Consider the following 26,660-nt stretch of genomic DNA (forward strand, 5'->3'; position numbering starts at 1 on the left):
AGAGGTTGGGGAGAAGTCTTATGGCAGCCGTGGAGCCCAGGATGCCCACCTCCAAGCACTGCTTTGCAAACAATGGCAGAAAGAGTAGACTGTCATGATAGGAAATAATGCCCTTCTCCCCACTTTGGCCCTCCTGATCTACTTCCAATAACCTTTTCTGGGGAGCACCCTCCTCCAACCTTTAGTTTTTAAAGGGACTGTTGTGCTGAAAGGGACTGAGTTATCATTCTCCAAAAGGCTGTTTGGGTACAAACCATACTTGTAAGAAAAAAAAAAAAATGTATGACTGGTTTTCCCTGAAGAATGAAGGAAGACACAGGACAGATCATTCAGTAAAATATTTAAGAGCTTTGGAGCAAAAAAAAAGATGAATTAGCTTTAGCCAAAGACACAAATAGTTTTCTCATCATTTTTCCTGTTACTTTACATTGTCTATGTAAACTGTCAACCAATGACCAGGGAAAATTTCTCACATACCAAGCAGTTCTGGATAAATGCAAACGTCTTTGTTCTCAGAGCTCACCTTTCTCTCGCAGAGCTGCCTTTCCCCAGCTAGCTTGAGATTTGCCAGTTTGACACAGGAATCTCAATAAACCCCACTGATTTTCCTAAAGAGCCCCAGACACAAAGAAGCCTTCTTTTTCTTCATCCTTCTGCCAATATACCTCTTATCAAGGGCTAGTGCTCCCACCATAGAACTCAATCCACCATTGAGTTATTTACCTCAATGAGTCAGCTAAGATCGTTTGACATTCTTTTTTTTTTAAAGATTTTATTTATTTATTTGACAGTGAGATAGAGAGAAAGCACAAGCTGGCAGGCACAGGGAGAGGGAGAAGCAGGCTCCCCGCCAATCAGGGACCCTGTGGGGCTCGATCCCAAGACCCAGGGATCGTGACCTGAGCCAAAGGCAGACGCTTAACCTACTGAGCCACCCCAGGCGCCCCAAGATGGTTTGACATTCTTTAGCTGGACATTTTAGGGGCTGAGGGATATATCATGCTTTGGCTCTGGTACAGAAGGCAGTATTTCTAGACATATCACATCATCAGGAGATTTCTATCTCAACAACAGATTACTGTAATGTACTTAGCTATTAGAGCCTTTACTGCTATAATGAATAAGGCATGATTAATCTGAGCTATAAAAAGAAATTATAATAAAAAACCATAATCTCTTACATGAGTGTAGAGCTTTCCTTTCGTTTTTTTTTTTTTTTTTAATTCATACACAATTTTCACACCAGCTCAACTATTTTACCTATACAAGAAAGAACCTTGGGAAAGAGGAAGCGGAAATCCCATTACTCAACTCTTCCCCTTTTATAGGTTAAAAAGGAAGAGACAGAGAAACTGAAAAAAGGGACCCAAGTCTCATTTGATGACTGGTAGAGTTTGACAAGAACCTGAACCACGCTATGAATGATTTTCTGCCTTTGTCTACGACCTGTGCTCAAGTTCAGGGACCACTGTACACCTCCATCATACTTCCCAGGAAATTCTTTGGCCTTGGAGAAATTCCAAGACAGGAAGGCTTCAATCCGGGAACCCTTTGGTTAAATAAGATCTCGGTCCCGGCAACTCTAGGAGGAGCAAGAGCAGAGGTGAGGCCAGCCCTTCCCTCAAAGCCCCTGTGTCCCTGTTCTTCCCACTCTCTGGTAGAATTCAAGAAGCCTAGCATGTAGGTAATTTAGCAGCCTGCTGTGTTCTCAAACAACGGCCCGTAAACAATGATTGGCCAATTTCATTCTAATCTTCCCAATTTTGCTCTAATTAAAATCAAGCTGTAGCTTTCAAACAGTTTAATTAAGGCTGATTGGGAGAAATGGGGAGGGGAGAGTCAAGCTTAAAGGAGGAGGATGAGGTCACTGCTTGGCGAGTCTCACACTGTCCAGTTGGGGCTCCAGGGCTCAGAGAGGGCACTGAAGGTGGTATGTTTGTAGAACCACCATGAAATACAACACATTTCTTGGAATGAAGGGCCAGTGAATCTCTGAGACCTGAATGAACTGAAGGGGGAGCTAAGATCTGTGTTTTCCCAGGCACAGAAACCTCTGCTCTGCCCTGACCTCCCAACCTGCTCCCCACAGCTCATCTGCTCAACTGTGGAGAAAATGGCTCTGCTCAACACTCTGGGCCTCCCCGTTGTGTTTGTCCTTGCTCAGCAAGCTAACAGCCTGTGCCGTGCTTCTCCACGGCAAATGCCCGTGGGCTTCCCATTAGCTACTTCACTCTAAGAGAATTCCCCCAGACTGGCAGCTCCTTCCATTATTCGACAAGTTTATTCCTTTGCAATGAGATAGCCTTTCTGGAATTTGGGTGCATTTGCTTTTTATATGAGCCACTCTTCTTTGGACTAAATTTTTTTTTGTTGTTCCTTCCATCGTTTCTAGATTCCTAGGCCCTTCCGCTAAACCTTCTCTGCTTGCAATCTAGCTTGTTAATGTGTTTCTTTTTAAAGATGGCAACCAAAATTAAACACAATTCAGTAGCTGGGTTCTGAGCCATGAAGAGTACAGGATACAATTTCTGAACACATCATTATCATCAACATTATAACTATCCTCATTGTGTCTCTCTACTGAGCCCCTGTGTTACCAGTCACAGTCCTGGTGCTTTACATATTTTTTCATCATCACCACAATCTTAGAAATGTCAGTGTGGTAGATGGAATCCTCATTCTCGCCTGGATCAGAAAGAATGCCTTCTGATATGGGACTTCACAGTATCAGTCACTCATACAGATGGATCTCAATCCCTCCCCCAGTGATATTGGGCTTGGCCGCCTGACTTCACTCTGGACAAATGAAGATGGACACAAGGGACAGGGTGCCAATTATGGGCCTAAAGAGGCATTGCATATTTTCACTCTTCTTCCTGCCTGCCTGCCCTGGCCATGAGAATTGCTTCCCCCACCTACCGGCAGGTGCTTCTCTTTCAGCCTGAGACCCATAATAAACGTCATTGGAGAATATAGCAAATGGCCCCCTTTGCAGACCTGTAGCCTGAAGCACACGAACTCAGCCAATCTACAGATGCATGAATGAGAAAAATTATTATTGTTTTAAGATGAGTTTGGGAGTTATTTTTATGTCCATAATTATGGCAATAATTAACTGATACACACCATGGGTTTAGTCCTATTTTATAGGTGAGCTAGCTGAGGCTCAGATAAGTTAAGTATCTTAGTCAAGGACACATAGCTAACCAAAAGTGAAGATAGTTTATGATCTTTCATACATGTATATGAAATATATTTCCTTTATTAACACACCTGAATATTGCATGTCTTTTGTTTTAATATTTATATAGTGAATTTATTTAAACTCTTTCACTTGTTTTATTAAAGTATAGTTGACACATTAGCATTCCTTCTTTTTGAAGACAAAAATATTCTTGGCTAACATTAATCTCATAGTCAACCGGAATCCCCCATTTTTTCCAACCCTAGATTTTTGGTTTTTTATTATTTTGTTATTTTAATTGCTGAGCCAGGCCATCTATATCTTATATTGGTGAAGTTGTCATTTTGAACTTAAATCTGGGGCTTTGCACTTCTTGCATTCCATCCCTCTTGGCAGAGACTTGGAAAGTGTTCTTTAAGCCATTTCTACCTTCCCCTTGGGCTCACAGATAAACAAATTTCCCCAGCTTCCTCTGCATTTAAATGCAGTCATGTGACTGGGTTCTGGCCAGTGGAATGTGAACCCAGGCCCAGCCTAGGACACTTCCCATGTTATCCTTCATGCTCACTCTCTCTTTCCTTGTTTACCAGGACCCAGAGGAGCATGCTGAGGCCCTGGATGATCACAAAGTGTGACCAGATGGACAGAGTCTTGGTCTTGAATAATTTCATGAAGCAATCTCCTTTTAACTATCTCATAAATAGCACCAGACATGAGCAATAAGTAAATAATTAAATAAACTTGTACGAAGTCACTGAGATTTGGGGACTGTTTATTCTAGCAGTTAGCCCACTCTAATACCTCGATTGTGTCAATCTCCTACCGCAGCCTGGCAAAATAATCTTCACTCTTGATTTTATTGCCTATTTTGATAAGGGTCTCTTTCAATTACCTGATTTTATTGTCTATGTAGTCAAGCATCCATGCTCCCATTTCTCCTCAGCTCAGTAACATTCGCATATGGGGTCTCTTTTTCTTGCCTTCTGAGTCTAGATGGAAATGGTATTAGTTTTGAGTCCTTGATTTTTATGCTGTAGGATAGTAGTGTATGAGTCCTGTGCCAAGGGAAAAGCTCCTGTCACTGTGAAGGATTTACTTTGAACTATCTATAACTATAAAATCAATGAATAGATTAACTCAGGCTATAGTTAGGGAGAACAGAATGTGGATTCTAAGTGATAAATTTGATTAATTTACGGAGGAGATTGCAGTAGAAAGAATTTGATAGAGTAGGACTTCTGCTTTCTTTCCTCTTTCTCAATTAAACTCTCTTCATTTTCTCTTCTTCCCTCTTCTCAAGATTTCCCACTCTATTGTGTTCCATATTTATTCTCAGGAGACCCCCTCATAAAAAGAATAATGCACTTATCTTGAAATAAGCCAAATTAGGATTTTAGTTATTGCCAAATAATACTCATAAAGAAAGTCCTATTATTCTACCCATCTTACTGATGAGAAAACTGAAGCTCAGACGCAAAACAACTTATACAAGTTCCCACAGCTAGAAGTAGCAGAACTGCAATTTAAACCTTCACAGTATGATTCTAGAGCCTGGAGCCTCAACCACTTGTTTTCTCCTTCCATCTAATTCAGTCCCAGAACATCTTACTCATATGGAGGGGTTCCATTCTCTTATTATATCCTTAATGTGTGGCAGACATGATACTGGGAACTGGAGATAAAAAAATGAAATAAAACATGTTCTTTGCCTGAAGGAGGTCAGAGCCAAGAGGAAAACAAATAAAGACAGGTACGTAAATAAATACACAAAATAAATTCTACAGCAGAAATATGAACATAGTGATGGGGAACCATAAGTAGAAATAACCAACTCTCTTGCAGGAGCCAAAGACTTCAGAGGGAGTTGATATCTAAGTGGGTTTGAAAGGTGAGTAGGAGCTCAGCTGGCAGAGAAAATGGAAGGAGCTATGCAGGAAGTGGGAATGGGACATGTGAAGACACATGGGACCTAAAGGAGCCTTCTGGTATCTGGGTGACCCTGGAGATGTTTAGTGAGACTGGAACAAAGGGTAGCAGGAATAAATGGTGGGGCATAGTCAGCAGCACAGGGTCCATGTTCATTGGATATTTGTTGAAATAGTGAATGGATGGATTTGGAAGGGACATTCATGCCAAGAAAATGCATTCAGGTTTTATCCTTTGGGCACAGAGGGACCCGCAGAGGACCTCAGGCAGGTTGGACTGGAGAAGAGAGAAAAGTATAAGTGGTAAACAGTGAAGCCAGGAGACGAGAGAAGAGGCTGTCTTTGAAAGACAGCTCTGAGATGGAAGCCACACAACTCAAATGGGGGAAGGGGGATGGGGAAGAGGCAGGAGTTAGTGGTCTGGTGGCTGTTCCATTCCCATGCCAGGAAGCACAGCAAAGAATACAGGACCTAGGTATAGTAGGAAACATAATGAGTGCAGTTCTGGCTATGATTTTACCACAGAAACTAAATCTAGGTGCCCCAAATCGAATCAAATGGGAGGTGGATCCATTGCCTTGAAAAGCTGAGGAAAAAGTTAGGATTTTTTTCCCCCTACATTTAACTTGCATGAAAAACCTGTATTCTCCCACCATAAGCCTAGCACATATTTCCAGCTTTTCTTGAAGCAATGGTGCTTCCATTCCAGAGCAAAGTCACAACATCTGTGGCATGCCTGTGACCTAGAACCACCATTACTAACCTTCTAGAACTGCCTAGAACGTGAGAAGTGAAAGAAGTCTGCAGGGAGGAAAATGCTGGATCTGAGAAAAGTCCAGAATGTTGAACTAATCCTAATCCGGGACAAAAGCCTTGAGTGCTTTGAAAGATGAGCAAGCAAGCAAGCTCCCTGGGACTCAGAATTGGAAGAAAATCTTATGACAAAGTAAATTTCTGGTATTTTCCTTATGCAGAAAGATGGAAAAGGGAGAGTCAGGCAAAAGAAACAAGGACAGTTTGAGAGAGAGAACATGGAGAAGGGGAAGGAGAGAGAGAAGAACTTCTGGAGGGAAGCCACACAGTGCCATCAAGTCTAAGAATCAGGCAGGATAACGCTCTCCAAGTATCTAAAGAGCTGTCATGAAGAAGAGGCACTTAGACTTACCATCGAGAAATAAGAGAAAGCAGTCAGGACCAGCAAATGGAATTATGGGAAGAAAGACTGATTCAGTTTCAGAAAGGTCTTTCTAGTGTTTTAGGCTGGAAATTGGCTTCAGTGAACACGCAGGACTGGAAGCCCTTAAGCCAAGGCTGGTTGACCACCTTCGTGGGGATTTGTAGAGTGGCTGTCTGCACTGGGTAGGAAACAGGTGATTTTAAAGTTTCCTTCTAATCCACAGACCTGAGCATCGCTGGGTACCGTTCTGCCACCCCATGCTGTCGAGCCTCCTCCAGTCACTGCCCTGGCAGCTTTGGCGTCGTGTCCCAGGCCGACCACGAAATCTGTGGCTCCCAGATTTAGCCTCCTGACCTACAGGCACCAACATGGACACTGCCCTTAGTGGAAACAGGAAGCAAAACATGTATTATCAGCTCTACAGCCGTGTTTCCTCTTCCTTTCAAAAATTTATTTATTTATTTATTTATTTATTTATTTATTTATTTATTTATTTATTTATTTATTTATTTATTTTAGAGACCGAGAGAGAGTGCAGGGAGAGAGGGGCAGAGGAAGAGGGAGAGAGTCTCAAACAGACTCCATGTTCAGCGTGGAGCCCAATGTGGGGCTCGATCTCACAACCCTGAGATCATGACCTGAGCCAAAACCAAGAGTCAGACGCTCAACCGACTGAGCCACCCAGGTACCCCAACGGCCACGTTTCTTCTATCAAGTTCCATTTGAGCATGAGTTCCCAGAAGATGGAGGCTGACATTCAGGGACGAGCACAGCCTCCTTTCCTCTCCATCTTTACCAGACTCACAGCTTAGAACGTAGGCAGAACCAGCCAAGTGAAGGCTGGCTTACTGTGTTACATACAGCTCACCCTGGTACTAGGAAACCAACCATGTTGAGGGATCATCACACGAGGGTGTTTACAGTTTCCTGTGGATCCAGGAGAACTCAGTCTCCAAAGAGTCTTCCTTCCTGTCCCTCCTCCGTCACTAGCCTGTCCCCATGTAAGGCACAGGCTCTCCTGCACACAAGGACAATGAGAATTCTCCCAGGCACTGGGGCTGATAATGAAGGGCTTGGTGTGGTGCTGGTTCTGGCTACCTCGTTTTTCTCCCACCAGGGCCTCCTGTCTAGCCAGTGAGACTTTTTGCTCACCCTGACTCATCATGACTTCAGAGCTTGTTTGTTCTTTGCAGTGGGAGGGAGAAAGAGGCATATTTCTGGGCTCAGGGAGGAGCCTGGTACAGAGGCAGATCCAGGGAGCATTAAACAGGTGCAGAGGGGAAAGACTCCTCTATCTTCCCCAAACCACGTCCCACGTGTAACAGCCCTGATCTGCCCATACGTACACCTGCAAATCCCACGACTGGCTGGGGAGCCCCAGCCTCCAGGTCTCTTTCACTCTTCCATCTCATCCCATGGTGTGCTGTGGACGCAAAGGGAAGGCAGAGTGATCCAAAGCATATGCCACTCATGTCACGGTATGGAACTGCAAATTTACAAAGCATCCTCTAATAAGCAGAGGTTATTTGCATCACCAAAGGGTTTTTCTGGCTTTATGAAAATATCCCTTGAAACAGAAGACATTTCCAAGTGGATATGTGTGCTTATAAATCAGTAGCTACCTGATCCTAAAGTCAGGAGCTACAAATTTACTTAACACTGAATTTTTATAAGCCATTGCCAGGCAAAATATAAGATACTGCATTTTGGAATGGCATTAAGTGTCCCTCTAGTAGGGGATTCGATTTACAGAAATTTAATTTACACTGCACCCTTACAGAAATATACCAGCAGTGTAAAGCCGACACATACAGAATTTGCTGCGGGTGAATTGTTTCAGGAAGATTCATCTGTAGCTTCCTCCCACTAAGGGTTACCCAGAGCCCAAGCGCAGATGGAGAATGGTGGAAACAGAGGACTATAGGATCTCTGAGTGAGATGAGCCCTGCTGAGCCCCCCTGAGGCCCTTCTGAGTCCCAAAGACCTGCTGGAATGCCATAAGGATGAGCAGGAGGAGCAGAGAGCACAGGTGGCTACAACTGGAGGCTGGTTAAGAATCCCAGGCTCGGGGTGCCTGGGTGGCTCAGTCATTAACATCTGCCTTCAGCTCAGGTCCTGATCCCAGCGTCCTGGGATAGAGCCCCGCATTGGGCTCCCTGCTTGGCAGGAAGCCTGCTTCTCCCTCTCCTACTCCCCCTGCTTGTGTTCCCTCTCTCACTCTGTCTCTGTCAAAGAAATAAATAAAATCTTAAAAAAAAAAAATCCCAGGCTCAAATTATGTATTTGATTCAATAAGCATTTAATAGTCAGATCATCTATTGTATGGGTTGAATGCTGGTTCTTCCTCTTACCAGATGTATACATCCTCTAAAACTCAGTGTCTTCATCTGTCATATATATATACAGAGAGCATCTCCCTGGTGGGTTTCTCATTACGATAACTGTAGTATGTGTGTGTATGTGTGTGTGTGTGTGTGTATACAATAAATATATCAATCATTTATATATGATACATAATAGTAAAATGTGGGGCATGTAATGAACACTTGATATAGAGTTATTACTTATTAATGTTACTAATATTTCATAGTAGAGGGAATATTTTGCTTTCTTTCCCAAGTTAAAGAGAAATTTGGGCAATGTATCTGCCCTCTCAGAACAACCTCTTTTCTTTGCCCCCTACTCCCTTGGTCCCATGGGGGAAATTGGGGAGGTTGGTATGAGCCGGCTCTCTTGTGGTCCCTGCTCAGTACTGTGTGGTCAAGGCACTGAGATCCCTGCTCACTAAAAGTTTTTCTCTCTCAGACACCCGTGCCCTCCAGGGGACCGTCCCTCTGAGAGTCTCCCCCTCGTCAAAGTTAGCCCTTGCAGAGCTCCACCTGAGGCCACCTGCCTGGCCCAACCCCAGCATCGAGCGGTGTCTTCTCTAGAGGCTTCACTTAGGATTGTGCCAATCAGTTGGGCGCACCCGTGGGCTCCTGTTGTCTCTAAATTGAGTCAGATGGATTGTGGGGACTTTCTTTCTGTGACTCAGGTCCAAACCTTCACCTTTCGCCCAGCTTGATGGCAATAAATGTGTTCTCCTTGCCCCCAGCGCCTTATGAGTACGCTCACCTGCTTCTGTCTTGGAGGAGGAGATGGATGATTGGTATGGGAACCGAACTCCCCAGGAGGCCCTCGTACCGCTTCACAGACCTCCCCACCTCCAACCACCTGCTCCTGGGAGTCAACCTGGAGGGCAGAGCCCCATGAGGCGTGGACCATGTCTCTTTCCCCAGTGTGCCCCCAGCACTTGTGGCCAGGCCAGCACACTCACGTGCTCCATAAATATATGCTGAATGAAGAGATGTCCCGCCACATGCCACTCACTGTTCTAAGCAACACGGACTGAAATAATTTTCTTGTGGGAGATGTGGGAAGCCCCAAGGTGGGATAAATGTGGCAGAAGCGGAATAAAGAAAAAAAATGAGAATCCCTGACCCAGAAAAAGCTCTTCTCTTGAGGAGAAAAAAGGAAAAGGAAAAGACCACATGACTAGCCAGTGTCCCCGTCTGCCTGCATCCGTGTCATGATGGTTTCTAGATGAAGCCTACCTCCCTCGTCTCTACATGGACACGGCTCTAAGTAACAATTCATTCATGAATAAAATTAATTATTTCTGGAAGCAAAAATTAATCCTCTTTTTCTCTGCCTGACTGACTCAAGATCTTGCTACTAAATCTCATCTGAAAACAAAACTGATCTTGTTTTCCTCCCCTTGGCCATCCTGGATTTTCCCTCCATTTCTTGCACGTTTGTATTTTTACATTTTCTTTTCACAGACCATTTTTGTAATCCTGTTTCAAGCCAGGGTGGACAACCTGGATATCGCCCCCAAGGACATAAGAAAATTTGAGGCAAGAGTCATTTTGTCCTGGGGGAACCTGGGACTGGCATCCTGAGAATTCATTCTGATGTGGCATCCATGGGCCAAAGCTGTCCATCAGTCATGGAGAAGGTACCAGATGTCTTCTCTCCAGTGTTTGAGATGCTATAGTCTGAGGTGTTTTCAGGTGTGTGGACTGTCACTCAAACAGGACTTCCATCAGCAGAACCCTGTTTTTTCTCTTTTGTAGCTTGCCATAGTGCCTAGAATCATGGCACAGAGGAGACTCTCCATAAATACTTGTAAGAGGACCAAGTGAGCAGATACACAGTATGGTAAGTCTACCCTGTATCTGATTTTTAAGCATAAATGATGCTGGATTTTCAGATGAACCAGTGGCTTTCTTGGGCCTACCAGCACAGCTCACCATTTTCTCACTAGGTGAACACTCACATCCCATTTTTCCCAGGTAGAAACAGAAGGAACTGCCTTTGGCTCCACCTTCTCCAGACACACAATTACTTTTACTTCCTTTTACTCATCTCTAACATAGGAAAATGACATGGCCCTCCAGGTGCGAGTGTTTTGAAATTGTACCCTGGCAGAAATCAGTGTCTAAGGGGCCCTTCTGGCATTTTGGAGGGACAAGGTCTGGCAGAAATGACACAGTGGGACAGAGCAGGTGAAGGAGGGACTCAGTCACATATTTCCTGACATTTATATTAAATGCAAGGGGCGTGGCTGCTCAGTTTCTAAACCACACCATGTAGTCCCATGTTTTTGATTCTACTGCTCCTGTGGTTACCATCCCATTCCCCAGATCTCCACCTGGACACTTTCCACTCATCCGTCCGAGTTTGGTCTATGCTTTCCCTTTGCTTCCAGCTTTCTTTGACCTTTCTGTGCAGACATCTCCAAATGTACTTATCTGTAAGTTCCATCAGATCAAGAACTGTGTCTTCCTTGTTCATGCGTTATTATCAGAATCTTGTCGAAGCGTAAGCACAGAGTTGGCCCTCAGAAATGCTGACTGAATGAATATTGCTCTGCTTATGCTCTTATGTAGCAATTGTTGTTTATGTGCTATTTCTTCTTGCTCCAAGAGAACAGAACACTTTCTCATTCAGTTATTTTTACACGATGAGAAGCTTCATATGGGTCTGTAGCATTGTGTGATGTGTTTCCATGTCAGAGACGGAGATAGATTTGGCATAAGGATGAGGCTAGGCAGGGCCCCATTCAAGGGCCTTCCAGACATTTCTGGAATGAAATTCCTTGGGTGAAGATCTTATGCTGGGTCCCTAGCCTAGATTAGATACTCTGTGTCAGAGGTGCTAAATGTATTTAGCCAGCATCAAACTCATGATCAAAGTAAATTCTCAATGTGTTGTTCCATCCCTCTCCTACCTCCTCACCTGTGGATGGAGAAATAGTGCCTGTGACCAGAATTGCAGGCTCACCATTGCCACCTTGCCTCTGATTTTGCTCTAATTTGTTTTTTTCTAGTTTGTACACCATTCACTTCCCTCCTTCCATCCCGACGAACTTCCTTGTTGTTGAAATATAGATCCAGTGAGAAGTTCAGAGATCAACCGGTTCACTTGGGTGAGGCCATTCCTCCAGAAGAGCTCACCTTCTTCCTGCCTGTGCCACCCCCCTGAGAACCAGGGCCTCCCGTGTGGCACCCTGCAGCTGCGTGATAACACAGCCTTTCGCTACCTCGGCCACTGTACTGCCCGCCTAGGAAATCACTGCGATTTACCCAGGCAGACTCAGGTTGCCTTTGGTTGCCGTTTATTTATGTGGATTGTGATCTCTTAATTGGAGATGGTGCCTCTCCCAGGGTTCGCTGTTTATCCAAATCAGTATCTGTTAGTCCGCGAGACGTGGTCTGGATGCTAAATCAGCTCTGGAGCTCTTCCTGTGTGATTGCTTCCACAGCTGCTCTCCATTCCTCACCTCTCCATCTCCCGGGAGGCACCCACAAGCTGGTTCTAGGCCCTCCAGGCTTTTCTGCTTTTAAACTTTTCTCCCAGCTGCTGGATCTATTTTTATGCGTTCATGTGCCTTGGCGCTATTAATTCCTGAATTTCACTTCCCTTGACTACTATTCTATGTCATTGGTAACATCCCCTGTAAATATTCCCACTCCCTCCAATGCATCATGGGGGATGCTGCCTTCTGCCCTTCTCTATCCTGGTCAATCCTGTTCTCCTCTCTACCTCCCAAGCCCTTAGTGTCATCAACTGTGGTACCTCTCGAGCTTTCTTGTCATACTGTTCCTCTGGGGCTCTTGTTAAAATGCAGACTGTGATTCTGGGGGTCTTGGGTGAGACCCTAGGGTCCTGTAATGTGTACAAGCTCTCAAGGCAAGCTGGTGCACCAGCCGCTCGGAGAGGTATGGACCAAGTATTTGGTGGTCCTGTTTCTCCCTTCCCTCAGATCTAAGCTGTTTCCAGATCTTATCTTTCATCCTGATGAGCTGCACAAAGATTGTCTTTTCTTAGGGTTATTGCTGAGATGCCTGCTGAAAGGCCCTTTTGCCCTAACTGCCCTCATTCACCACATCATCTGATTCGACCCCTGCTTGCCCTATTGGATGCTTCCAGAGGCACCTGCTAAAACACATTCCTGCCTCAATGTTACCCACCTTTGGGTATCACTCCACTCTCTTGTTTTTCAGTTTTGTCCTCCTTTGGTTCTCAAAATCTGCCCAGAATACAATCAAAACATAATATCCTTTTTTGTCAAGGAAGACACGTATTTAATTTCATTTTTGTTTGTTTTCCTCCCAAAAGGCTTCTAATGTATCACCAGACCCTTCCTTTCTAAAAGAGAAGCAGACAGAAATGGGGGTAAAAATGACAAAGATCAATAATTTGGAATTATACCTAGCTTTGCTTCTCTCCCAACCACCATATTATGCTCATTGTTCTGTATGATTTCTAACTTTTCTCTCTTAATTTTAATTTATTCTTTCCGAGTTTCAAGCGTTTCATCATACTGGCTTGGATTTTTTCCAATCCCATGATTATCTCTCTATTAAAGCTTTAATACAAAAAGAAATAATAAAAAACCAGACTGCTCATTACTTTGATTTGTAGCAAGGAGAGAATGGAACATTACCGCTAGAGTGTTTCGAGAAACCATATTTACATTTGCATCAGCTCAATTTAGGTGCCTGATTAGGTTGCGTGGTATGATGAAGATGCACTTACCAGTCAGAGGGAAGTGGCATGGTCTAGAGTAATGAGCAGGAGACTTGAAGTCAGGAGCCCCGAGTGCTATTTCTGGCTGTGGGTGGCTACCTCTCCGACCTTGAACAAGTCTGTCTCACTGCCTTGGGCCCCAGTAGCCCTCATCTGCCTCATAGCACTGCTGTGACAGGTTGAGCACTTAAGTGTCTGTCCTAGTGGGGGCTATGGAGTCAAGCAAGGGAGGGGGCAGTGAGGTCACAAATGGAAGTGGAGACAAGATCTCTGCGCTTAAAGCTCTTACGACTAGCCTGTTAAGAGACAGAGTCTGAGAAGTGGGCTGATTGCTCAAATCTTGGTCTAACAGGACTTGAGGACATGGTGAGAGGTTGGCTAATGGAATTTAAAAGCTTGCCCCAAAGCTGGGTGAGATAGCCAAGCCCATCCTGTCATTTAGGAAGGCTTAACAAAAGTGCATATTGTCTTTCTTCTCATAACAGTGCCATCCTGAGATCATTCATTTCATCCCCCAGGATAGGGAGCCGGCAGTGACTGGCCTCTGGAGGGTGTCCTAAGGAAGGCCTGCTCAGCAATCCCTGACTTTAGGAGAAAGATTTTTACCCGTGGTGACCAGTAAATATGTGTCCCAGAGAGATTTCATTCATCCTTTGGTTGGTTTCCTCTCCCAAAGAGAAATAGATTGAGGGGTAAAGGTTAATATGCTTTGACAAGGAAAGCAAGAGAATGACTTTTTTTTCTCCTTGCCATATGGTTTGTTGGTGTGAAGCCCTCAGCAGACATTATTACAACGATAGCTCCATGGTTCTCATCTCAATACCATTCTTTCATCGGCTATTATTTGTTGAGGACAATCCAGTAATAGGTAATATTTATTAAACACTGTTCTAGGTGCTTAACATCAATTAACTAATTTAATTTTCACATCAATCCACTAGGTAGGCAACTATTATTGTCCTGATTTTATAAATAAGGACATTGGGGGACAAAGCAATTAAGTAATTTGCCCAACAATATACAGCTAGTAAGCTGCAGGTCCAGGATTCGAACCCAGGTCATCTGGCTCCCGAACTTTCACTCTGAAGCACCTGTGCCTACAGGAATACAAACTTGAAGTGGACAGGGCAACAATCTCCAGGGGTCCACAATTACAGGCCAAAGCTATTCTACAACAACCAGTCCTCTTCCCAAAGTTAAGCGCACACTCTGATATCCAAGTAAGAATAGGTGGGATTCAGAGCTTAACATTAGAACCTTGCCGTATGCTGGTTATGATCTATTCACACACAAAAAGAGGAGAGCCTCCCTCCTGCTGTGTGAGAGAGCAAATGTGCTTCTGCCCCATGGGAAAGTCTTATTCTTCCCCCACTCTTCATCTCCTTTCTTCTATGGAAGGCACAGGTGGACACCATCTGAATTCTACGTACAGAAAGCTTTCTTAAAGAAACGAGTGAAAGACTAATGCTGTTCGAAACCCAGGACTGATGTTCTCTGTACACCTTTTCTCCCTGTGCCCTTCTAGACAAAATGCCCTTCTGGTCACTGGGGATGACTCTCAGTGTATATTCTACCCGTTTTCTGTGACACTTTCGTCAGAGTCAGCAAGGTCTTGCATTTGCCAGAGAGAACTGCCACTAGAGTCAAAAGCGGAAGGGATAAAAATGAATTCCCACAGGGATAACATAGAGCCCTACAACAGTATCCATGGGTCCACCATTTTGCTTAATAACTAAAGGCAAAACTCCCAGAATGCTCCTGGAGCAGCCGTGTGTGACCACTCTCTCTTCCCACCAAAGGGTCACACATCAGAATGCTGCATTCCTGTCAGAATGACTGGTTACTGTTTCCCCAAGTACAGGTTCATGTGCAATAACTGACCCCAGAGAAACAGAATGGCACAGTGTAAGCGCTTGTCACAGTAAATGATCAGGAAACCATTACCACCTGATGGAACGGTTGATGGTGCAGAAGTGATTACAGACACTCCCCATGGACTGGCTCTGAGCTGCCGCCCAGGCATCCAGTGGCTGCCAGGCTTGGGGCTGGGGCTCCATGAGAAGAAAAATCTATTGAGGGAGAAGAAACGTGATGGTTTATTCCCTCTAGTTTCTATAGCCCTTTGAAGTGAATGGTGGTGTTGGGATCCTCGGCCTAACATTTCAGTTCCAATATACTTAAAATATATATATATCTATTTGGTGATGACAGGGCTTCTAAAAGATTGGGATGAACTGAAAAGGCTAAGGTAAATTAAATCTTGTTTTCCTGGACTGGAGGGATTTGCTGCTTAAATAATTCTAGGGTAGATTTTCTCTCTTTCTCTCTCTCTGTATCTCTCTGGATGAAAAAAGAAGTTCTTTAATAAAAGAGAAGCATCATTCTGAATGACCTTATAGGAAATTTGTGGGGGGCATATGTACAGTTTCTTATATATTTACTGAAAGTCAAGTTAACCTCTTCTGCTCATTTAGCTTCACTTGAGCAGGTGTTAACTCTGCCTCTCCTGGCCTGATTTGGCTGCATCCTGCCTCAGTGGCCCTAGCAAATTTCTCCTGTATTCTTTGGAGGATGGCAAGGATCGGAGCCCCTGAAGCAGAGCGTGAACTGCAATCTCTTCCAAGACCAGACCGGATCCAAGCACAGTAGAAGAGAAATGGTCTGAAAGGAGAGCAGGACTTTATCCCTATATACCTCTGCACCCATGAAGTACCAGCCCCTCAGACACATGATCTTGTTGCTCTATCTGCATCCATGTGTGCGAATCACATACCAGGAGAACTGCCTCTGTAAATGGCTGCCCCAATGGTAAACTGGGGAGTCTTCCAGTGATGAATACCCTAAAATCTTATTTCTCAGACCCTATACTAGCCCAAACAGACTGCATGGTTATTGCAGAAGTTTAAAAAAAAACTCTCAGAAACAACAACAAAAAAAATGTTTCTAGAACCCAGACTCTGGAGTCTGACGACTTGGAAGCTAATCCTGGCTCCACTCTTTATTAGCTGCATGCTCTTCGGCGAGTTCCTTAACTTCTCTGGACCTCATTGAACTCATTTGTAAAAAGTGGATAATAATTGTTCTTCCAATATAGGGTTCTTATAAGGATTAAATGAGCTGATGGGCATAAGACATGTAAAGTGCTAGATTGAGCAAGAGGGCCCCAAATTTCAGTATGTTCATAGGATTAAAAGTGCATGTGCCAAAAGGTTAATAATAGCGACCTCTAGTTGCTAAAGGAACAAGTGATTTTTCTGGTTTTATTTCTTTTTGTGCTTTTTCATATTTTCTCTCTTTTTGTTGCTTTTAGAAACTCATTTGTAATTGGAAAATAAATGTCTTTGATAAAAGGAAAAAACTTCAGCAAAGCTCCCAGGGTTGTCTGAAGACCACGGGCAAGGTGAAGAGGACAAAAGAGCCATGACAACAGGGTGAGTGGGCAGAGGGATGAAGGGGAAGTTTTTATTCAGAGATGCACTCCCAAGAGCCCTGAGGCTCTCTGGGTCACCGAGGTGAGGATTTCCAGAAACTTTCTCCTTTTGAAGTGCTAGTCCAGCAGCTGGGAATATATACCTGGCTTATCCCTCATCAGATGGACATGGCCAGTCTCATGTCTGACTTTCAGCTCTGATGCTCCCAAGGATAGGGCTAAAGGGCCAAGAAGATCCAGCCCTTTTCCACAGGCAAGGCCAGCTGAGGCTGTGGTGGGGCCGAGGGTCAAGGCAGGCTTGGCCCCTGACCCTGCAGGTCTCTCCAGACCTCCCAGAGAGGAGCTGGAGCTGCCCCTCCTTCATTTGCCTGGCTAGGTAATTACAACTCATAAAAGTATCTAACCCATTAGTTAAAGCCCGGCCCCAGCCTTTGACTCTGACCTCCTGCGGCAGCACGGGCCACACGCTGACTCCATGCCGCCTGATTTGTCCTCAATTTATAAGCAGCACAACCTATAAATAGAAACCCTTTTGCTATGTTCCCCCAGGAGGCATCAGCAGGTTTTCCAGCTTGTATGTGTTTTCTTCTTTCTTTTTTTATCTTTTTTTAAAAACCAACATGGTAGGCTTGTTTTCCTGGCCGGCCGCTCCCCCACCCGCCCTTCTAGTTCAGTCTGGGGGGCGCGGGAGTGGGCTCAGCCGGCGGAGCCCCGCGCAGCGGCCGGGGCTTACCGGGGTTCTCTGGGGCGCCCCTGCCGCAAGCCGGGGGGTCCCCCCCCCACTCACCTGTAGATCCTGTACCTGGTGGTGAAACCCTGCCGGTAGCGCTCCATGAAGTCAGCGTACTCCTGAGCGCGGTGGAACGGGCCGCGGTCGCTGAGGAGCCAGTCCAGGGGCGGCTGGCCGGCGGAGGGGGCATGCTGGTCGGGGAGCGCCGCGGAGGCCGTGGCCGAGACCGAGACCGAGACCGCGGCCGAGACCGCCAGCACCCAGCCCGGGAGGCCCAGCGCCAGCAGGGTTGCCCATGGGGCCGCCGCCGGCCCGAGCCCTCTAAACCGAGTGCCGCACTGCCGCCTCATGCTTCTCCCGGCCGGTTGGTTTCTTCATTCTCTCGCCACGCTCTCCGCCTCTGTGCCGCTCCTCCAGGGCTCCCGGAACTAGAAAAGTCCAACACCGAGATGTCAGCGGAGCACCCTGGTCTCGCTGGGCCCAGCGGCCCGTGCGCGTCGGACCGCGTCCGGCAGGGCCCGTTCTAGAAAGCCCTTACGCTAGCAACACCTCTGCAGTCTGCGCACCGAGCAGAGCGCTTGATGGAGACCTGCTTTAAGTCTTAAAACAATCCTCGAGGGAACGCCACCGTCACCATTTTGCAGGCGTGAAGATGGGGTTGAGGAAGAGGACGAATGTGGCGGAAGTTCATGCAGCTTTTAAGTGAAGAAACCAGAATTTTGAACTCTGGTCATCTGGCCAACCTTTACAGTAAACTGCTTCTGTGTTTACTATGTTGACTCAACACCATCTGCTGCTTCTGTCTTCCTCTCTCAAAATGTTCACTATGTGTCAGTAATAGCCCCGCAGAGCGCCTGCTGTCTCTAGAAGCTGAGGGAAGGTGAACAGCCGCCCCACTTCTCAGGTGGCAAACTGTGGGGCAGAGAAAGTAGTGAGGTCCCAGGGCTGCCATGATGCTGGGTGAACTCGAGCACATACATCCCTTCCCTCCTCTGGGCTTAGTTTTGTCTTATAAAGAACAAAGAAGCTTGACTACATAAAATCTAAGAACCTTTCCAGCTTCCAATATCTGATCCTTTCTCTTTCAGAAGGCCATGCAGGAATGGAGTTAGAACGGGAAATCAGATTGCCCATCACCATCAGCAGAGAGCAGATCCGTGTATACGCGACACCTGTCGTTCTGTCTCTCCGCACAGCATGAAAGCTCCCTGAAGGCAGGGCTGGGTACCCTTCTTCTATCCTAGCTCCCGAGAGCAGACAGCAAGGCTTTAGAGACCATTCTTGAAGGAGTGAATGAGTATGTACCCTGTCTTCTCTGAGTAGAAGGGGAGGTGCCAAGAAAGATTCTGGCCTTCAAAACTCTTGGCTGCCTTGGGACTCCTCACAAGCCTTTGATTTCCAGTGCCTGCACTTTGCCTAAGAATAACTAGACCATCTTTATAAACCCCTGGGCAGATGCAGACTGTGGGGGTCCTTACAATTGCATTCATTCCTTTGATCTTTAACAGCACGTGCTGTCAGAGTCTCGCCTCTCCCCCTCGCCGACACCACTTCAGTGCTAGAATGTGCTGGAATGACTTCCAACCCCAGTGCCTGTAATTTGTGGCTTTGAGAACTTTCTCTGGCTGCCAAAACCAAAGATAGGCTCCCTGAGGATGTAGCAGGGGGTGTTAATTCTCTGGCACTTTCCAGGGTCCTGTAAGGGCAGGCCAAGTGGGCTTCAGTATTTCATTCACGCCCCCTCCCAGAGTCCACCGTGTTCTCTGTAACGGCTCCATCAACAAACTTCCCTTGGACCAGTATGAGTCCTGAAGAAGCTACTCAGAGGCAGGGCCAAGAATTAATGCTGGATACTCCCAGCCTAGAGGCTGGCCGGAGTCTGAGAGACCTAAGCCTCAGCATTTGTGCTTTCAAAAGAGTTGTGGTCCCTGCTCATAAAGATGAAGGGACAGAAGCATGAGCATCTGCACATCCCTCCAGCTAGGAGGGACTGCCCACCTACTATGTGCTGGGTGATTCTTAGAAGCTGCCCCAGTTAATTCGCACAGTAAATTTGTGATATAGCATTACTGTTATCGGTTTATTTCTCACTGGGACTCAGCGGAGTTGAGCTAGGAAGATGCAGAGGTAGAATGTGAACCTAGATCTACCTGGCTCCATATCTAGACCTTACCAAAGAAGGCTAAGCTACCTAGGGAGCTGGAGAAGCAGCAAGACAGACCCTTGTTTCATGAGCTGGTCGAGAGAGAAGCCCAAAAGAAGAATAATCAGGTCACACTTGCCCTACTGGGTCTTAGAACGTATTATAAAATTCTAATCATTAAAATAGGTGCTACTGGCACACAAATTGGATGGGCAGATCAATGATGTAGAACAGACAGAGTTCTGTTAACGAAATAGAGTTAACAAAATAAACAAAAATAGTTTATTATAAACAAGAACTTAGAATATACACACATATATAAAAACATTCCAGACTAATTGGGTAGGGGATAGAATATTTTAAACATCATATTGGGAAATTAGTTCCAGATGGATTAAGAAGTTAAATATAAAAAATAAAATCATAGAAGGAAGAAAAACCCCAAGTGTTTTATAACAAGCAATGTATTACTTTTAAATCGGGGGAAAGTGATATAAACTAAAAGGAGTAGCCTTGCACATGGGGGGCAGGAATTTTTTTTTACAGAATGTAATCTGATGAGGATGCCCAAAATATTTCTCATTTAATCATTCACACATTCATCTCTTGAGAAACATAAATTGGGAACTCCAAAATGCCAGACACTATGCTAAGCGTTGATAATACAAATGCAAGGGTTCATTGCATTATCTGAAACTCTGTTGGTGATTCATTCCTCTTATAGAATATGGTTCAGTTTTTAAAAGCATACTGATGGTGGGGGAGGGAGAAGTTTCATCTTGGAGACTGGGGCTACTTGACGCCACAGGCTAAGGCAGCAAACACAGCAAAGTGGAAATGCACTGACGAGGGGAGAACACTGTGGAAGGCAGGATTTGAAAACAGCCCCCAAGATTCCCATGTCCTTCTGTGCATACCCTGCATAATCTCCTCCCTTTGAGTGTGGGCAGGACCTGTGAAGATGGTGGGATACTACTCCCATGATCAGGTTACTAATCAGTTAACTTTGAGTTGTTTAAAAAGGAAAGTATCCTTGGTGGGCCTGACCAAATCAGGAGAATGAGACCCCCCCCCCCCCCCTTTAAAAGAAAGTGAAGTGTCAGAGGGACAAGTTCCTGCTGACCTGGAAGAAGGCAAACAGTCATGCTGTGAACAGCCTTCCAGGGTCATGCAGCAAAGGATTGAGGGTAGCCTCTAGGAACTGAGAGCAATTCTGTCAATGGCTAGTAAGAAAATGGGAACTACTCAGACCAGCACAAGAAAACAAATTCTGCCAACAGCCCCATGAGCCTGGAAGAGAACCTTGAACCCTAGGTAAGAACCGCCTCCCTGGCTGACACCTTGATTTCAGTCTGGTGAGACCGTGAGCAGAGGACCCAGCTAACCCCTACCTGATACCACGAGATCGTAAATTTGTATTGTTCAATGCCACAAAGTTTGTGGTAATTCATTCCACAGCAATAGGAAAATAATACAGACAACATGAAAGATGGCGATACCCCTCTCCCATTCTGCGCACAGCCTGGTCTGGTGAGGGGTTTCCGTGCTCCCTGAGGAAGACCAGCTGTTATTCCCGGCAGGTGAAAAAGCCAGCATGGCAGTTTCCCAAGCAGAGTGAGGCGGCTCACCTCCCCCTCCCACCTCCCACCCCGTGTAGATTACAGACCCCTCAAGATCAGAGGTCAGATATTTGTTTTTGTAACTCCAGCCCTCACACATAGTCAGTCCTCAAATGTCTGTGATAAACGAATCCCGTGCATTTTACAGAGGGATCACGGTGAGCCAGGGACAACACGTGGCCTTGGCCCAGCCCCTGAACCTCTTGTGCCCTGTGCTATCGCTTGGGGGCGGTGGCTACCACCTCCCATGCCGAGCAAGAGTTTTCCAAGGACAGGTGTGAAAAGCTGTGCGCTCTTAGAAAGAAATGAGATCTATTAAGTCAGTGTGTGCTTCTTGTCATTCTGTGTTTGTAATTATGCTTTTTCAGAGCTCACAACGTACTGGAACCTGCCTGGTTATAGGAGTATCAGCTTTACAATCAAGTGGTTTTGATTGCCGGGCCAAGTCTGCTGAGTGCAGCAAGAACGCCTGAATTCAGTGCTGACTGCATCTCTGATACACTTGGCCTTGGAATCATATGGTTTCTGCTTCATTGCTTTTCCTCGGGCTCTGAAGACGTTTTGACTAAAAAATCTCTCTTTAAGAAAGAGAAGTTTTAAACTGGTTTCAAAACTTTCTTTAAAAAAAAAAAACCTCTAGAAAGTGTTCTTTCACCTTTAAAAAAAAAAAAAGAAGACACAGTAATTGCTGCATTTGACAGTTGTGTGAAAATTAGGCTCTTTGAGGGAAGAGCTTTGGGCCACTTCCTGTTTATGCTCCACAAATAATATCAGTAGAAATTTGGTAACAGCAAATGTCCAGCAAATTTTAACTATCGAAATTCTCGTGGCTTCTGGGGGTATGGCTAATATTCAGTGGTTAAAACAATTAGCACCTTCCCCACAATGCTTCCAAGGATGTTTTATCCTAAAGCTGGCTACATAAGTAAACCTTCATTTACATGTGAATGTCTTAACGTCATGGCTGAGCTAGCTCCTTGAGGAAAAAAATTATAAATTTCCTTGTGAAAGCCAAATAATCCCATTTCACTTACACTATACTTAAGACAGAGTTTTACACCGACACCAATAATAAATTAGCTTTGGACCAAAGGCACAAGTAAAGTAAGTTTGCTGAGCCATGAATGAAATGGATTACGGCTTTGCCAATAGAGGAAATCAAGTACAAAGTTGCATGAGAAGTAGGCAGTGCAGCCTTCAAAATGGGAGAGCTTATGAGACCCAGAGCTCCACCACTCTGACACCGTCACCGAGATGAGGACCTGTGGGGACGGTGCTGCATCCTCCTGGTGGTCTCAGTCTCCTTTCACACTGGGTGTGTCGATACGTAAAGCAGTTAGGATTCGAGGCAGCCGCTGCTCGTGAGCTAAATCTTGGTGAGGGAGACAGAAGGAGAGTCTCCTCTTTGAAAATCATTCTAGAGGAGAGGTCACCTACTGGAAGAGTTGAGGGTACAGCCAAGCTAAGCTATTGTTAGAAGCCAGAAGAGAAGGAGAAATAGACGGGAAATTAATATTATAAGTAACAAAATTGCTCATGTCAATAATAAATGCCAGCATAAATCACTTAATGTGTGCGTGGTGGTTACTGCTCTTAAAGCACAAGATGACAAAATTACACTTGAACTTCATCTTCCAGATTTTATGTTCCCCTTTTAGCAGATGAAAATACTGAGGCCTGGAATAGATGACTGAAAGGCAGAGGTCAATCATGTGGTTCAGCGGCAGATCCAGGTCCACCTACTCTAGATCCTGTACTCTTCACACCTCACTGCATCATGTGATGTGCAGCTATAAAACTCTGGGCTTTGCCACTTACAGGTTGATTGACCTTGGGAGCCAGGCACTTCCCTCTGGAAGCCTCCTTTCGGTCATCAGTGAAACGATTTAAGAAGTAAGATGATCCCTAGGATCCTGCCCAATGCTGACATTCCATAATTCTATGCAAATATAAGGGGCACACATATAAGGGAGGCATTAAGACTTTAAGACTTCTTTGGGAAAACACTCGGCTTCAGAAAGGGAGTGAAGCTTATGAGAAGTGAGGTAGAAAGCCAAAATTCTTGCCCGTTGGAGCAGTGACATTTAATAAAATGATTAGGCAGTGACATTAAATAAGTTTTCAAGCTGTTTGAGTGGTTAATTGGCCAACTCTATTCGAGGAGATGTTTTCTTGAGTAAATCGGAGGGTGTCCGTGGTAAAAACTCAGAAGGTGTTATTTGTTCTCGTCTACAACATCTTAGTGTGAAACCTCCCCTTTGACTAGAAAGGGAGGACAGACAAGAGGAACGACAGGATGTTCTGGGGTGGGATGCCTGAAGGGTAAGGTGGATACGCGGGCTGTCAGTTCCCATCAGTGACTTGCATTCTCCTCTCATGTTGGGATGATCTGCCAGCCTCCACGGAGACCAACCACGGCGTTTTCACCCTGATCATTTGCTCCTGGTTGCACTTCTGAGAGCAGTCTTGGCCATCATGCCCCACGTGAACCCAGGCAGATGTCACCCCCACCCCCGACCACCATGTCCTCGCCAGGCTCCGCGACAGAAGTTTCAGGTTCACCCCCAGAACTGTCACGGCCCCGGGCAAGCTATGCTTGCTGCATTTTCCGCCTGCTGGTCTGGAAACAACTTAAAATAGGTGAGGCATATGGAGAGCCTCCCTGCATAAAATCAGGTGAGCAAGATTAATGCTTATTTGTGCAAAGGTAAGAGCTAATTATAATGGCTGTTTTCTAAATGTTCTTACATTCCTCTGAGCCCTCAAAGAGGAGAGGTTAGAAGAGGGCAAGGGCCTTGCCAGAGGTCACTCCACAGGGAAGCGGAAGGTAAACTCAGACATTCCGACTCCAAGACCTCTAACTTGGCTGGCCTCCTTCTCACCCACTTCTGTCCGTCGGTCAGTGATTAAGCAATTCCTACGCAGAAAGAATGTACTAGGTGATGGCACTAATTCTGATAAACAGACCCAGCACTTGCCCTCACGGAGGAAGAACAAAATGTAAGACTTGGGGGTCCTGTAATGAGTTTAAAAGAATGATATACATACATACACACACGCACACATACACATACATACACACGCTTTAGTGACATTAGACCTTGTGGGCTCCATCCCCTCAGGGCTCCAAATGTATGGGTTTCTGCTGTGTGATAACCAGCTCTTCACTTATCAAGGACAGACTCATCTGTCAGGTGCAGAGCCTTCATACTTGCCTGGCAGATGTCCTTGGCACTTTCCTTGGAGAGACAAGCTAACTGACAGGCTTGCTCACAGTCTCCCGTGATAAAGCCCGGGTCACCGTGTGCAGACCAGCGAGGCCCCTCTGCCCCAGAGCTTCTCTTGAGGGTCACGGGGGTCTCCAGAAGAGGGAAAGAAGGCACTGCTGATCCAACAGAACCTCTAAGTAAAAAGTGGCACACTTCAAAGCCTTTAAAACCTGATCTCCATGCAGATTAACCTTCCTCGAAACCACTTCCATTATACTCCTTCTTTGTGAAAGAACAGCAGCTCCGGTGGCCCTGAGCACAAATCTGCCCTCCCCTGCCATGCACAGAGACCCCCAACTGCCACTCCATAGTGGAGGGGTAACAGCATAGACTGTGGGGTCAGATGCCTGGCTTCTCGTGCTGGCTCCAACTCTCCTGCCTCAGCTTCCCCATCTGTTTTAGATAGATAGATAGATAGATAGATAGATAGATAGATAGATAGATAGATAGATAGATAGATAATAGACAGATAGATAGATATAGATAGGTATCCTTTATATATCTCTCTATATAGATATATAGATGTCTCCTTTATATATATGTATATGTATATATAAAGGGTAATAATAATAGTGCCTCCTCATAGGGTTGTAGGGATTAAATGAGTTAATATTTGTAAAACCTCTAAAAAATACCTGGCCCATGGTGACTGCTGTGTGTGTGTTCACTGTTATTTCTTCCAGTGCTTCACCATAGGTTATAAGAGCCAAAAAGAGTCCACAGGTACCCCCTCATCCAATGTGAGTTTTTGTTTGTTTGTTGTTGTTTATAGGTAAGAACCCTGAAGCCTGAGAAGGTAAAGTCTCTGCTAAAAAAAATGTGTCCTCCGAACCATGAGAGACTATGGACCCTGAGAAACAAACTGAGGGTTCTAGAGGGGAGGGGAGTGGAGGGATGGGTTAGCCTGGTGGTGGGTATTAAAGAGGGCACGTACTACATGGAGCACTGGGTGTTATACGCAAACAATGAATCATGGAACACTACATCAAAAACTAATGATGTAATGTATGGTGATTAACATAACATAATAATAATAAAAAAAACATAAAAAAAATGTGTCCTCGTTATCCTTTGGGGCTCTCTGCAGCTCACTCTGAGTGACCTCACTGGTCCTCCTCCCCAGGCGCTTGGTAGTTAATGACCGCAGGGGTGGCCAGTCCTTTTGCCTGTATCTGGCCCTTTGTTATCTGGCTATGGGCCCCACCACTCTATTCATCTCTGCCTTCCTTTCCTCTCCCTGAATCTGTGTCCATCTGTCACATCTTCTAGACTCATTTTCTCCAAGAAACTTCCCAAAGCTAGGCTCTTCGTTGTTAACTTTGCCTTCCTATGGTCTTTTGGTCCCTGATTAATTTCCACCTCATCATGTCATGGAACTGGGGGGACAGGGTGAGATCCCGGAAATTATCCAGTGGTTCTCCACAGCCTGGAGTGTGTTCGGAATATGTGTGTTGGCGGAAGTCGGGGGGAGAGGTATAGAGACAGAGAGGGAGAGAAAGAGGGAAATAAATGATGTCCTTAGGTTGGAGTATATGTCTATATTTTGAAATATTTTGCAGATCCCTCAAGAAAATTTTGATACAATTCTCCAGTGCGAGCCAGTGACGGAATCCCCTTGACAATGGACAACAGATGAGAAAATGTAGGGCCCCAGAGGTGCGGTGAGTTATTCAAAGTCACATTGCTGATTTGGGGCAAATCAGGACATGAGGCTGGTCTCCCAGTGCTAAGCCTAGAGCTTATTCTATTTCACATATATCAGTGATAAATTGAAATTTGCAGGAGTTGGAACCGATGAGTTCCAGAGCTACCTTCATCATCGCCATTGTCAATTATTGTGTAGGTATCAGGTACTATGTGCCAAACACTGGTCTAAAAACTTGCCCTTCATTGACTCATTTAATTCTCATAAAACCTTATGAAGTTGATGTTGTTATTATGCCCATTTTACACAGAGGAAAACTCAAGAACAGAGAAGTCAATGATGTTCTTCCAAGAAAGTCCTTAGTATGGTCAAAATGACCTAAAATCCACAGACTTTACTCTGATAAGGGAGCTGTAGTTATCCTAGATGTCTCTAGGTCACTCTCATTTCAGAAATTGCTAGAG

At 45.3% G+C, this 26,660-nt stretch overlaps 1 protein-coding gene across 1 annotated transcript in view; it reads right to left on the bottom strand.

Annotated features, from left to right (window-relative positions):
* BRINP2 (BMP/retinoic acid inducible neural specific 2) overlaps nucleotides 1-17,899 on the bottom strand; it is a 50,792-nt gene extending 32,893 nt beyond the window's left edge. The window contains exon 1 of the mRNA XM_045877391.3: nucleotides 17,578-17,899. Within this exon, the coding sequence (XP_045733347.2) occupies nucleotides 17,578-17,870 (293 nt within the window). The 5' untranslated portion in view covers nucleotides 17,871-17,899. The remainder of the gene's footprint in view (nucleotides 1-17,577) is intronic.
* Nucleotides 17,900-26,660: the final 8,761 nt, after the last annotated feature.

The sequence above is a fragment of the Mirounga angustirostris genome, unplaced genomic scaffold (genome assembly GCF_029215605.1).
Source record: "Mirounga angustirostris isolate CCGP_5_RB_7025 unplaced genomic scaffold, mMirAng1.0.hap1 SCAF_6, whole genome shotgun sequence".
Classification (NCBI taxonomy): Eukaryota; Metazoa; Chordata; class Mammalia; order Carnivora; family Phocidae; genus Mirounga; species Mirounga angustirostris.